We start from the raw sequence: 12,713 nt of genomic DNA, 5'->3' as shown, positions 1-12,713 counted from the left end.
CACCTATGGTGCAGATTCATTCAGACAAACGCCCATACACATAAATAAAGTCTCAAAAAAATTTTTAAAAAAGGAAAAAAGCACTGGTTCCAATTGAGAGTTAGTTGGTTTCTGCGAATCCTCTTGAGACATGGACATGCTGGGTAGGGAAGTTCTTATGAGCGCCTGCCCGATGCTACCCCGAGTAGTGTCTGCTGTCCTTTACTCTGTGGGGCTGGTCAGTCTGAGTGCACCACTCGTGGAGAATTTTAGCTTTTCTTGGAAACTGTGTGTGTGTGTGTGTGTGTGTGTGTGTGTGTGTGTGTGTGTGTGTGTGTGTTTACTACTATTAAAAGTGAAGTTAAAAAGAGAAAATTAAAATAGGATTAAAATTTATAAGGACGAACACTTTTATGACAAAAGTTTAAATTTGATTGTTTTTCTAGGACCTTTACAACCTGTGAACAGCGACTCTGCTCTCAATAGCAGGCCACTGGAGCCAAGAACTGAGACAGACGCTGTGGGCACACCCCAGAATAATGGCATGCGCTTACACGACTTTGTCTCAAAGACGGTAAGTCTGGGGTGCCTTCGTTTCCTCTGAGGCGTCATTGCGGTTGTGGAGACGGGCTGGCTCCTTCTCTGTGGCCCGGTTGGCCTCTCCCTCTGTTGTACTTTTGCTTTGTCCTCCCAGTGTGAGGGGCTACACTATAGTACTTCCACCTTTCCTATTTGTCTCTCTTTAGGGGGACTAGGGCCGTTGTCGCTTTGTTCAGCTTGTTTTGTTTTAGTTTTTTCAAGACAGGGTTTCCCTGTGTAGCCCTGACTATTGGAATTTGATCTGTACCAGGCTAGCCTTGAACTTGAGATTTACCTGCCTCTGCGTCCCCAGTGCTGGGATTAAATGGGTGCAAAGCTACACCTGACTTTATTGAGCTGATTTTACATACAATCACATATACTAATTTTATTAAAAGAAATTACTATTTTCTGTGTCCCTTGCTGAGTGGGGGGTGTGCATATGCTATGGCTGGTTCTCTGTCCATCACATGCATCCGGGGATTGAACTCAGGCCATTAGGCTTGGTGGCAGGTACCTTTACCCCAGGACTTTGGTAGGGCAGTTGATGCTCTTAACTGCTGAGCTGTCTCTCCAGCCTCTCTTTTTTCAATTTCTTTAAAATTACCTTGCATGATGTTGCCGATCTTAATGTAGGGTGTCAGTTCATTTGGAGTGGGAACTATAGGCAATTGTGAGCTGCCCAATGTGGGTGCTGAGAATTGAACTTGTGTCCTTTCTAAGAACAACTTAGTTTCTGAGTTGTCTTTCTTGCTCCATTGGTCTCCCATGCTGGGATCATAGATGTGAGCTACCATTGCCTGGCTTCGCTCATCCGCTTCAATGTTCAATTCCTTGACATTCAGTGTAGTCCTATAATTGGGTATCTGCCGACAGTAGCAGTTTTAGACCATTTTACCATCCAGAAGGGAAATCCCAACCAAACCTAACAGGATTTCCTCCATCACCCTGTGCCACACCAGCATCCAGTTGCCATAGGCTTCCACCATAGACTCTGCTGCGTCTCTCTGGGCGGGCTGTCTGTCTGTCTGTCTGTCTGTCTGTCTGTCTGTCTATCTATCTTAAAACATTTCCCATACACGAGGCACATGGCATGTGTGCCTTTGTGTCTGGCCTCAGTCAGTCGGTTACAGTCCCTCTGTAGCCTGGTTTATGTCTCTTTATCTGATGAACGATGTTCCCTTGTGAGGAGAGCCCTTGACTCATCCTCATCAGTGGAGAGAGCTCTTCTGCATCTGCTGGGAAGACATTTCCACTTCTGCTGGGTATGCATATCTGCGAGTGCTGTTGCTGTCGTACTGTAACGGTGCTTGAGTTTCAGCTTTTCTAGATCTTGTCAACACTTATGACATTGTCTATCTTTGAGAACTTCAGACATGCATGTAGTGTATGGAGAGCATATTCACCCCATTCACCAGCTCCCCAAAACTCCTCAACATGCCCCACTCTCAACATCATGTCCTCTTTCTATTTTTTAATAATTAATTGAGTCTAATATGCATGAGTGTGAGGATTCATGCACTGGAGCATGAAAAACTTCCCAGCAGCCTTCAGAGAACTGACTCCCACCTCCCACAGCATGGGTGAGGGAGGGGCTGGCTCATGAGCACCCACTCTCCACTCCTGACTGAGAGGTGTTGGTAGTCAGCCTTTTTCCTTTTTCTCTTCTCCTCCTCCTCTTCTTCCTCCTCTCTTTCTCCTCCTCTCCTTTTTTTTTTTTTTTTTTCCCCAAACAGGGCTTCATTTTGTAGCCCTGGTTGGTTTTTGAGCTCACAGAAATCCACTTGCGCTGTCTCCTAGGTACTTGAATTAAGGCATGTGCCACCATGCTCACCAGACCACTGCTATTATTATTATTTTTTTTTTCCTTTTTTTCGGAGCTGGGGACTGAACCCAGGGCCTTGCGCTTGCTAGGCAAGCGCTCTACCACTGAGCTAAATCCCCAACCCCAACTACTGCTATTATTAAAATGAAGAAAACAAGACTTATTTCACAATTTTTTTTTGTGGGAATTACATTAAAATGTGTAATGGGCCTAAAATGTTATTTCATACATACAGTGCGCTTAATGCATGTAGTTGACATTAACTCTAATTCATATTGTCCCATGCCTCTGCCCTGTTTTATCTCCAGGTTATTAAGCCTGAATCTTGTGTCCCGTGTGGGAAGCGGATCAAGTTTGGCAAGCTGTCTCTGAAGTGTCGGGACTGTCGTTTGGTCTCTCATCCAGAATGCCGGGACCGATGTCCCCTTCCCTGCATTCCTCCCCTGGTGGGAACCCCCGTGAAGATTGGAGAGGTGAGACTCATGGCAACCAACCATCATTTGTTACTTTAGTCTTTAAAAGGCATAGTATCAGTTTTTCATTTAAAAATTATTGATCTCAAATAAAATTCCCTCCAAGAAAAATGAATAGAAATAGTAAAATGTCAACTTGTAGTGGAATCTTGTTTGGGATTTTCTATTTAATAATCTTTCTATGGCGGGTCCCTCTTCACTCTCCTCTCCTAGGGAGATCACACACACACACACGCACACGCACGCGCACAGTAGCCATTCTTCTAGCCTACCCCTGGTTCCTACCATTTAACTCCACAGTGGTGAGCTCAAGGCCATTCCTGTTTACTGGCTCTCCAATCTCACCCTCAGTCCCACCCCGTGAGCTCGCGTTCGTTCTCTTCCCTATTGTTGTTACTGATGTTTTGGTTTCTCAAAACAGGGTTTCTCTGTGTAGCCCTGGATGTCCCGGAACTTGCTCAGTAGATCGGGCTGGCCTTAAATGCAGAGATCCTCCTGCCTCTGTCTCAGGAGTGCTGGGATCATAGGCCTCTGCCATTCATTATGCTTGCTTTATTTGATAGAAATTGTCAGTTTATTTAGGTCTAGACCACACACTGGAAGATGGATTTAACTATTACTCTGTATATGTGTGTCTGTGCATGTGAGTACAGGTGCCTCTCTAGCTGTAGTTACAGGTAGGTGTGAGGCACGTGGCATGGGTGCTGGAATTGAACTCAGGCCCCCTGCAAGAGGACTCTCACCTTCAGCAGTTTCTATCCCTGTCTGAATGCCTAACTAGAAAGAAGACGTGAGACCTGGGCACGCAAAGCTGTTCTGTGCTAAGACACAGCGTGTGTGCTGTCTGTATTGAGTGCAGAAGTCTCAACTGCACTCTTGTTCCAGTCCATCGTCTTCTCATCTGTGCAACTTCCCCAAGCCTCTTTTCCCTGCACTGAGTTCTACACGAGTCAGACCACATCACAGAGCAGCCCTGACGCTCCTGTACCTGGCTTTAGATGCCAACATGTAACTGAGTAATGGTTGCACCTTGTTGAGTGCAGGGCTAACATAGGGCTAGCCAAGACAGGAGTGGGGAAAGATTTGTTAACCTTCAGAAGGGTATACTGGGATCAGTTCTCAAGGATCCAAGCTCAAAGATGGCCTTACCTCTGCAGGGTGAAAGCTGTGGTGTGCCACCACACCCAGCTCACAGCAGGGACCTCTCCACTGCTTGCTTTCTCGGTCTCCAGTAGAAGAAAAGGAAGTAGGCGGTGTTGGTGGCATTGTTACCTGCTCATGACAAAGCACGGTTTTATTTATATACATACATACATACATACGTACATACGTATGTATGTATGTATGTATGTATGTATGTATATATTCTCACAGCAGGAAGACAGGAAAGTGACCAAGGAAGGCTCTGTGTGTTTGTTTTGAGGCAGGAGCTCATGTAGCCTTGGGTGGCCTCAAACTTACTATGTAGATGACTTCAAACTGCTCTTCCTGCTTCTATCTCCAGTGTGCTGGGATAACACGCATCGGTCACCACAGGGTCAAGACCAGGCCTCATACATGTCAGACTTATACTCTATCTCCTCCTCTTTTTAAAGATGTATTCATTCTTATATATTTGAATACATTGTGGCTATCTTCTGACAAATCAGAAGAGGGCATCAGAATTTAGTACACATGATTATGAACCACCATGTGGTTGCTGGGAATTGAACTCAGGACCTCTGGAAGAGTTGCCAGTACTCTTTAACCGCTGAGCCATCCCTCCAGCCCCCAGACTTATACTCTAATAAAGCCGCACCTCCCTCTCCCAAGATCCTTCAAAAATTTTATTCTTATTTAAACTATGTATGGGGTGGGGTATGTGGACATGAGCTGAGGTACCCCTGGAGGCCAGAGAGGTCACATTCCCCCGGAGTGGGGGGTAGGTGATTATGAGTCACCCAAGACTGTTTTAACATGAATTGTAGAACAGAAATTTAGAAGCTGATGTAATTTCCTAGTGTTTAGTGACAACTCTTTGCATGAGGTCTTCCTCTCTTAGTCTCAGGGGTTAAATCATAAAGCTTCTTCTTCCAGGGAATGCTGGCAGATTTTGTGTCGCAGACTTCCCCAATGATTCCTGCTATTGTTGTCAGCTGTGTGAATGAGATTGAGCAGCGAGGCCTGACTGAGGTGAGAGGAAACCATGCACAGGGAGAGTTTGTTATCTGTAATAGTAATTTGGAAGTCCCTGAATAAGTGTCATCTTTTAATAGGCAGGCTTATACAGGATCTCAGGCTGTGACCGGACAGTAAAGGAGCTGAAAGAGAAATTCCTTAAAGTGAAAACCGTGCCCCTCCTCAGCAAAGTGGACGACATCCATGCCATCTGCAGCCTCCTGAAAGACTTCCTTCGAAACCTCAAGGAACCCCTTCTGACCTTTTGGCTAAGCAAAGCGTTCATGGAGGCAGCAGGTAAGGGCAGAACTTGATTGTGCCACCAGCTGATTCCAGAACTGAGCTGTGTTCACACAGTGTACTAATGTTTCCCTACCTTATACAGTGTCTGAAGTGTAGTAGGCACTCAAACTGTTGAGTGGGTGAGTAACTGTCCATGCCTCCCATCATGCCGTTCTTCCCTTACTTAATTAGAGAGGCTGAGAGATGCTCTGTGGTTGAGCACGGGCTTCTCTTCCAGAGGATCTGGTTTTGATTCGAAGCTTCTGCATGGGTGGGTCACACTGTCTGTGACCCCAGACCTGAAGGATCTGTTGCCCTCTTCTGCCTCCTTCAGGCACCACATAACTGTCGGCAAAGTGCAGCAAAGTGCCTGTACACATCAAATAAAAGGGAAGAATTAAACTAAATTAAACTAAGCCTGTTTGTTGGTCTTGGTTCTTGGTTGGGTTTTCGGTTGTCCTTTCGGAAACAGAACCAGCTTTTTTTTTTTTTTTTTTTTTTTTTAAGATTTTATTTATTGTATATGAGTACACTGTAGCTGTCTTCAGACACACCAGAAGAGGCATCAGATCTCATTACAGATGGTTGTGAGCCACCATGTGGTTGCTGGGATTTGAACTCAGGACCTTTGGAAGAGCAGCCGGTGCTCTTAACCACTGAGCCATCTCTCCAGCCCCAGAACCAGCTTTGATTCCTTTCTTTTCCACCACAGACCGTGTTAGCAGCTTGTAAATACACCTTAAATCTGGTATTTGTCATGAGTCCTGGTACTCAGCTGCCCTCGGAACATGCTAAGAACCTGCTGACAGATTGTGGTGTCTCTGCTTGCCCCTACATGATAGTGTCTGTGCGGGTGCTGTGTGGTCCTTTCACATTCCTAAGTTACTTGGTGGCCCTTTTGTCTCTGTCCACCATTTTTATTTTATTTTATAATTTTTGTTTTGATTTTTGAGATGAGGTTTCACTGTGTAGTCCTGGTTGTTCTGGAACCAGGCTGGCCTCAAACACAAACATCCACCTGCCTCTGCCTCCTGAGTGCTGGGATTAGAATCATGTGACACCTGCTAGGCTTGTCCATCGATTTTAGACTAACTTCATCTTTATCGTGGTTAAAAAGACCTGTGTGACTTGGCTCCTGGTTATTGTCTCCAATACCATTTTCTTTATACCCTTCCTTCCTCTTTTCTAATCGTGGAGTTTTGGATTTTACTTTTTATTTTATGTATATAGGTGTTTTACATGTCTGTGTACCACATCACACAGTGCCTACAGAGGCCTGAAGAGGGTGTTGGGTCCCCCACAGCTGGAGTTACAAGCAGTTGTGAGCTGCTGTGTGGGTGCTAAGAACTGAACCCAGGTCCTCTGTAAGAGCAGCCAGTGAGTGTCCTTATCTCTCCGCCCAGTCTTGGAATCCATAGCGTCCACCCACCACAAGTCCTTAGCCCCAGCAGCTTCCCCCTGGATGTCTCTGCAGTTTGTTTCCCAAGCCAGGTGTATGACATGGTAGTCCCAGCACTTGGGAAGTAGAGGCAGGATGACCAGGTATTTGAGACAGCGTTGGCTACACCATGAGTTTAAGATTGGAGTAGGCTACGGGACCCAGTTTTAAAAACTAACCTTAAACCCACCTTCTGCCCAGAGTGTGAGAAGTAGCTGACCCCATTACTTCAGCGTCCCATGGCTCCTTTTTTCTACCTGGCATGTGCTTTGTTTTCCCTGACCAGCTCTTTCAGTATTTATTCCAGGAAGCAAGGCCTCTGTCTGCTTTTTCCTCACACTTAAAGCAGCACCTGGTACAGGGTTGGCCCTTAAAGGTGGGATGACTGTCGATGGCTGACCCCGCAGTTGTCTGTCTTCCTAGCAAGTGGGTTGCAGCGGTGAGCTTAGGCTGTTTGAACTGTTGGCCAGTGTCCTGCCTGTTCATGAAACCAGAGTCTGGTGCTGTCATGAGCCTCATCAGAAGTTCCAGAGCCCCGTGTGTAGGCGGCCTTTGAGGTCGGTAACTTTGAAGCTGCTGTCCAGGGCAAGAGTCTGGACCTTAGAGCTTTCTTGTCATCACAGAGATAACGGATGAAGACAACAGCACAGCCGCCATGTACCAGGCTGTCAGTGAGCTGCCCCAGGCCAACAGGGACACGCTAGCCTTCCTCATGATCCACCTCCAGAGGTTAGTGTGGTAGATTAGTCTGTGAACCAGGGAATCTTCCAAGGAGAAGACTGTGGACTGGGTGTCGGAAGTGTGGACACTGGGTTGTTGTCTTACAGAATGTGTATTTTGGTGTGTAGTGAGGAGGAATAGTATGTCTTTAATATAATCTTTTGTTTAGAGTGGCTCAGAGTCCGAGCACTAAGATGGACGTTGTCAATCTGGCTAAAATCTTCGGCCCTACGATAGTTGCCCACACTGTGCCCAATCCAGATCCAGTGACGATGTTCCAGGACATCAAACGCCAGCTCAAGGTAGGGGCTCATGTGTGCACACAGATGCAGAAGGTCTGAGCTTTGCACTAACATGGCATAGTGACACAGTAAGCCGTGTATGGCGAGCACATGCAATGGCCGCTGTCCCAGGAGGGTCACCCCAGCCTGGTCTACATTTCAAGTTCTAGGCAAGCCTGGGCTGCAGAGTGAGACTGAGAAACAACGAGGATTACACGCAGTAAGCTTGACTCTGCCCTTTAGGTGGTGGAGCGCCTGCTCTCTCTGCCCCTGGAGTACTGGAATCAGTTCATGATGGTGGAACAAGAGAACATGGACTGCCACCGCGGCAATGGGAGCTCAACACCACGGACACCAGACATTAAAGGTCAGTCCTGCCTGCGTTTGCTGCTGCTTCTGCAGGCGCTCGGCGGCAGGCCCATTTCTCTGAGCTTCCAGCTGTTTGGATATCTGGGCTGGGCGTGGGAACGAACACCTGTAACCCTAATGCGTAGGAAGTGAAGGCCGAGGCAGAGAGCTGAAGGCCATCCTCGGCGAGAGTTCAGCGCCATTCCGGGTTCCACGAGGCCCTCTCTCAACCCCTCTAATCGGTGTGCACCAGCTTGGACGTTCCATCAGTGTTTCAGAGTTACATGTATTCCATCCAGCGTGATGGAATTCCCAGGGTTTAGTCCTGCTTTGGGTGTGTTAGCGTGTTTTATTGATTTGGTTTCATTTTTGATTCTTTCCTTCGGAGCTGGGGACCGAACCCAGGGCCTTGCGCTTCCTAGGCAAGCGCTCTACCACTGAGCTAAATCCCCAACCCTGGTTTCATTTTTGAAAAATGTTATGTGTGGTGCACATGCCATGGTGCATTGGTGGAGCCCGAGGACAACTTGGGGGAATTGGTTTTCTCCTCCCACGATGTGTGTGGGTCTCAGGGACCGTCGTGCCTTTGCCTGGGAGCCGTCTCACTGGGTCTGATTCTGGTGTGACTTTGCCATTTCTGCTACCATTTGAGTGGAATGGTTTTATCCCCACCAAATAGACCTATTAAAAGTGTCTTTTTAAGGAAAGTGTCTTGTTTTTTGTAGTATATGTAAAAGTCAAATGTTCAGATGTCAGAAGTGTGAGGTTTGGAGTTTGGGAATTGTCTGAATCAGGAAGTGAGTGTCAGCTGTTCATTGAGTAGTTGCCTGGATGGTTCAGAAGACTCAGGAGCCAGTTACCACAAAAGGGCAAAAATGGCCTGTGAGCTGCTACACGTCTAACTTTCAGAGGCTAGTCAGCTAAAACCATCCCTCGTCAAAGGTACTTTCTTTATTTTTCCAAATTCACTTAAAAATATGTCTCAATTTTATTTCAAGTGAGCTTATTGGGGCCTGTGACCACTCCTGAATTCCAGCTTGTCAAGACTCCTTCATCAAATTCCCTGTCACAGAGATTGTACAACCTCTCCAAGAGCACACCCAGGTATGCAGAACTTCTCAGGGGTATGTGTGCACATACTCGTGTGTGTGTGTGTGTGTGTGTGTGTGTGTGTGCGCGCGTGCGCGTGTGCGTGTCTGTGCGTGTGTGCATGTCTGTGTGTGTGCGAGTGTGCGTGCGTGCGTCTCTCTGTGTGTGTGTCTCTGTGTGTGTGTCTGTGTCTGTCTCTGTGTGTGTGTGTGTGTGCGCGTGTGTGTGTGTGTCTCTGTGTGTGTATGTGTGCGTGAGTATGTGTGTGTCTGTGTGTCTCTGTGTGTGTGTGTGTCTCTGTGTGTGTGTCTCTGTGTGTGTGTGTGTCTGTGTGTGTGTGTCTCTGTGTGTGTGTGTCTGTCTGTGTGTGTCTCTGTGTGTGTGTCTGTGTCTGTGTGTGTGTGTGTGTGTGTGTGTGTGTGTGTGTGTGTGTACTCCTGCATGAGTTGCAGCAGCATGCTGGGGTAGAGCATACCTTGTAAGAATCAACTCTCTCCTACCGTGTAGTTCCTAGGAGTTGATTCAGGTCTTCAGGTTTGGGGACAGTAGTTTATTGAAGGTGTATTGGTGTATATGCCTGCAGTCCTCCAACAGTTCTAGCATTTGGGAGACTGAGACAGGAGAATCACCAGGAGTGCAAGGCCAGCCGGGGCCTTATCTAAAGAAGTAAATGAAAAGAATAACTGAAGTAGAAGTGGAAACCTCAGATGAAGGGCTCTGCGGTGACCCTGGGACCCACCCTGCTGGGTCAGTAACACCTTACCGAATAGCTCCCTAGGCAGTTCCCATGCTTAGTTTTATATCAAGTAACATAATTGTTATTCAGTATTTTTTATAGAATGTTTTTTAAAGAATGTGTACTTACCTGCATGTGTGATGCCTGCACTGGAGCACCCACCTGGAGAACAACCTTTAGAGTTAGTTCTTTCCTTCCTCCTTTGTGGGCTGTAGGGATGGATCTCAACTTGTCCGGGTTCGCAGTAATCACCTCTTTGTGGTGTCACTCACCAGCCTGTAGAGCACTTTTCTCAGCCGTTCTCTCTAATTTATTTTTAGATTTGGGAACAAGAGCAAGTCTGCCACCAACTTAGGTCAACAGGGCAAATTTTTCCCTGCTCCGTACCTCAAGTAAAGCTGTTTCTGCCTACTGTCTGCCTACTGCAGGAGACACACCTGTTCGCTCCTCAGCTCCTGTGTAATTACTACTTTTAGCATTTTCCAGGCTTTAAATAAAGTTTAATGTATATGAGAGTTTGATTATTACATAGCTCCCTCTCACCTGGTGACCTAGCACCTCGTAGAGTTGTTGGGAGCTTTAAAATGGAGCTTTCTGCAGGGTAGAAGGACAACGGGAATCGACTATGGCTCTTCTGGGGGGGGAGGGGGATCTCTTAGGCTTAAAGCCAGATACAGCTCGTGAAATGACTGGTCCTGTGGTGTCTCTTAGACAGTGACAGAAACTGTGCCTCTTAGGTAAACCTGAATTATCTCGGGACAAGAGGTTTTGGGACAAGATAAAGAACTACACAGAGGCCACAGGATGGCCCCTTCTCAGAAGCCAGGTCCTCTTCTCCTTCAGGGAGTGACACATGGCCGGGAGCCCTCTGCGGCGGGTAGGCCGAGGCACTGATCTGAGGATACTCACTTCTAACTGGGTTAAGTCTGAGTTGTAGAAAGTGCTAGAGGCTATGATCCCACGTGGCGTGTAGTCTCTAGTCAGCCTCAACCTGGACTTTGTTTGCAGTTGATTGGGGTCAAAGCCAGATTGGTTTAAAGCCTGATTCATTCTGACGACTGACCCCTTGTCCTTTGTCCAGTGGAGCCTATTTAAAAAGCCAGCTAATAGTTCAGAAGATTGTCTATTTTCATACAGCGAGAACGTTAGTTGCTTCTGTCTTTGCACTTTAGGTGGTGAGCTTTTTCCAGACATGTGTATGTAAGCATTGGTTTTTTGGTTAGCATTTTCCAGTGTCTAAAATGGCTTCCTTCCCTGGGATGTTTTCTGATACTCATACTAACCCTTATCTGTAAGACATGTATTTGGAATATTATGTGGAAAAAAATAAATACCTTTTTCAAGATGAAAGTGATGTTGGCTTTCTTGCCCTTGAGCACCTTTCTGAAGATGTCTCCCATACAGGGTGTTGCTTGCACCTTCCAGCTGAACCTGAAGTAAACCTGGAGAGCTTCCTCCTCCTTGTCATTCAGTCTGTTTTTCAAAACCGAAGTCCTAGATTTGTTACCTTCTTGTTTGAAGAAAGCATTTTAGGGAGAAAAAAAAACTTTTTAAACTAGTCTTTAGGGATCAGAATGGTGCAGATTTAAAGAAAAAAATTGCCGCTGGCTGTCTGCCTGGAACATCCTTCACTGCTGGAAGTGACTCTGGAGTGAGCCGGGATGATTAACTGAGGACACCTGCACTAAGAGCTCGAAGCTGGTGAGCAGACTGTATCTGAGATTGGAGGCAAACAGTCGCAGGCTTAATGTGTAACAGTGGACAGAGGAGGCAACCGACTGGCTTTTTTCCCAGGAGGGGGCAGCTCTCACAGCAGGGCCCATCTGCCTCAGCAAATTGACAGAAGTTGGGTCCCGTCTCCCAGGCTCCCCTCTCACACATGCCTGCTAGGCTCTTTTCTAACGCTGTCCTCTTTTCTCCTGTCTTTGCAAGCCTCACATTGGCCTGCCTCCACGTCGCTGTTCCACAGCGTCTCTCCAAGGTACACTTGAAGTCGCTAATGTGAGGAGGTAAATGAGTTGTGTAACGTTAGTGAAGGCAGAACTGCCCTGCGCAGGAATTGATGGCCCGTTAATGAAAAAGGAAACAGCCTCCTGTGTCACTTGCTGGCAGCCGGTTGCTCAGGTTTTGAGCTAAGTCAAGAGACCTTAGCTGTGCTGACGATTTTGAGGTTAGTAAAGGGAATGTACCTATTTCCATTTCAGCAGCCCCTCACATACAAGGGCTCAACTACCAAGGGCCTTTTTAAAAAATTATTTATTTTATGTATATGAGTACACTGTAGCTGTCTTCAGACACACCAGAAGAGGGCATCAGATCCCATTACAGATGGTTGTGAGCCACCATGTGGTGGCTGGGAATTGAACTCAGGATCTCTGGGAGAGCAGTCAGTGTTCTTAACCACTGAGCCATCTCTTCAGCCCTATTTAATTAAAGGGATCCACTGTTTTGAAGGGGCTGGACCCTTATCTCTTGTTTGTCGCACTTTCTCAAGATACCTCTTCATCTGTCTTGTTTTAGACCATGTCTCTCTCTGGCCCAGGCTGCCCTAGAATCGCTTCATTTATTTTTATTTATTTTGGGGGCAGTCCCTCAATATATCCCTGGAACTTGCTTTGTAGTCCAGGCTTCCCTTAGGGCTGTCCTGTTGCCTTAGCATTCCAAGTTCTGGAGTTGTAGACATGAACCACCATTCTAAGGCTAAAAATGGGAATCTTTAAATCTTAAATATCAATGTAAGCACAACTCTAGTGGTATCTACTTAACTGGACAGGCATTAGCCGGCCTGGTTCAACAGCAACGATCT

At 46.7% G+C, this 12,713-nt stretch overlaps 1 protein-coding gene across 3 annotated transcripts in view; it reads left to right on the top strand.

Annotated features, from left to right (window-relative positions):
• Racgap1 (Rac GTPase-activating protein 1) overlaps positions 1 to 11,257 on the top strand; it is a 29,950-nt gene extending 18,693 nt beyond the window's left edge. For 2 of the 3 annotated variants that reach the window (XM_006257400.5, XM_039079329.2), the window contains 9 exons: positions 426 to 553; positions 2,692 to 2,856; positions 4,933 to 5,028; positions 5,112 to 5,310; positions 7,357 to 7,462; positions 7,623 to 7,755; positions 7,978 to 8,101; positions 9,081 to 9,186; positions 10,228 to 11,257. In XM_006257400.5, coding sequence (XP_006257462.1) covers positions 426 to 553; positions 2,692 to 2,856; positions 4,933 to 5,028; positions 5,112 to 5,310; positions 7,357 to 7,462; positions 7,623 to 7,755; positions 7,978 to 8,101; positions 9,081 to 9,186; positions 10,228 to 10,303 — 1,133 coding nt within the window. In that variant the 3' untranslated portion in view covers positions 10,304 to 11,257. The remainder of the gene's footprint in view (positions 1 to 425; positions 554 to 2,691; positions 2,857 to 4,932; positions 5,029 to 5,111; positions 5,311 to 7,356; positions 7,463 to 7,622; positions 7,756 to 7,977; positions 8,102 to 9,080; positions 9,187 to 10,227) is intronic. The other variant, NM_001108112.1, reaches the window with a different exon arrangement.
• The last annotated feature ends 1,456 nt before the right edge of the window (positions 11,258 to 12,713 follow it).

Source organism: Rattus norvegicus, chromosome 7, assembly GCF_036323735.1.
Source record: "Rattus norvegicus strain BN/NHsdMcwi chromosome 7, GRCr8, whole genome shotgun sequence".
NCBI lineage: Eukaryota > Metazoa > Chordata > Mammalia > Rodentia > Muridae > Rattus > Rattus norvegicus.
Note: the sequence above shows the minus strand (reverse complement) of the source record. Positions and strands in the feature narration are given on the sequence as shown.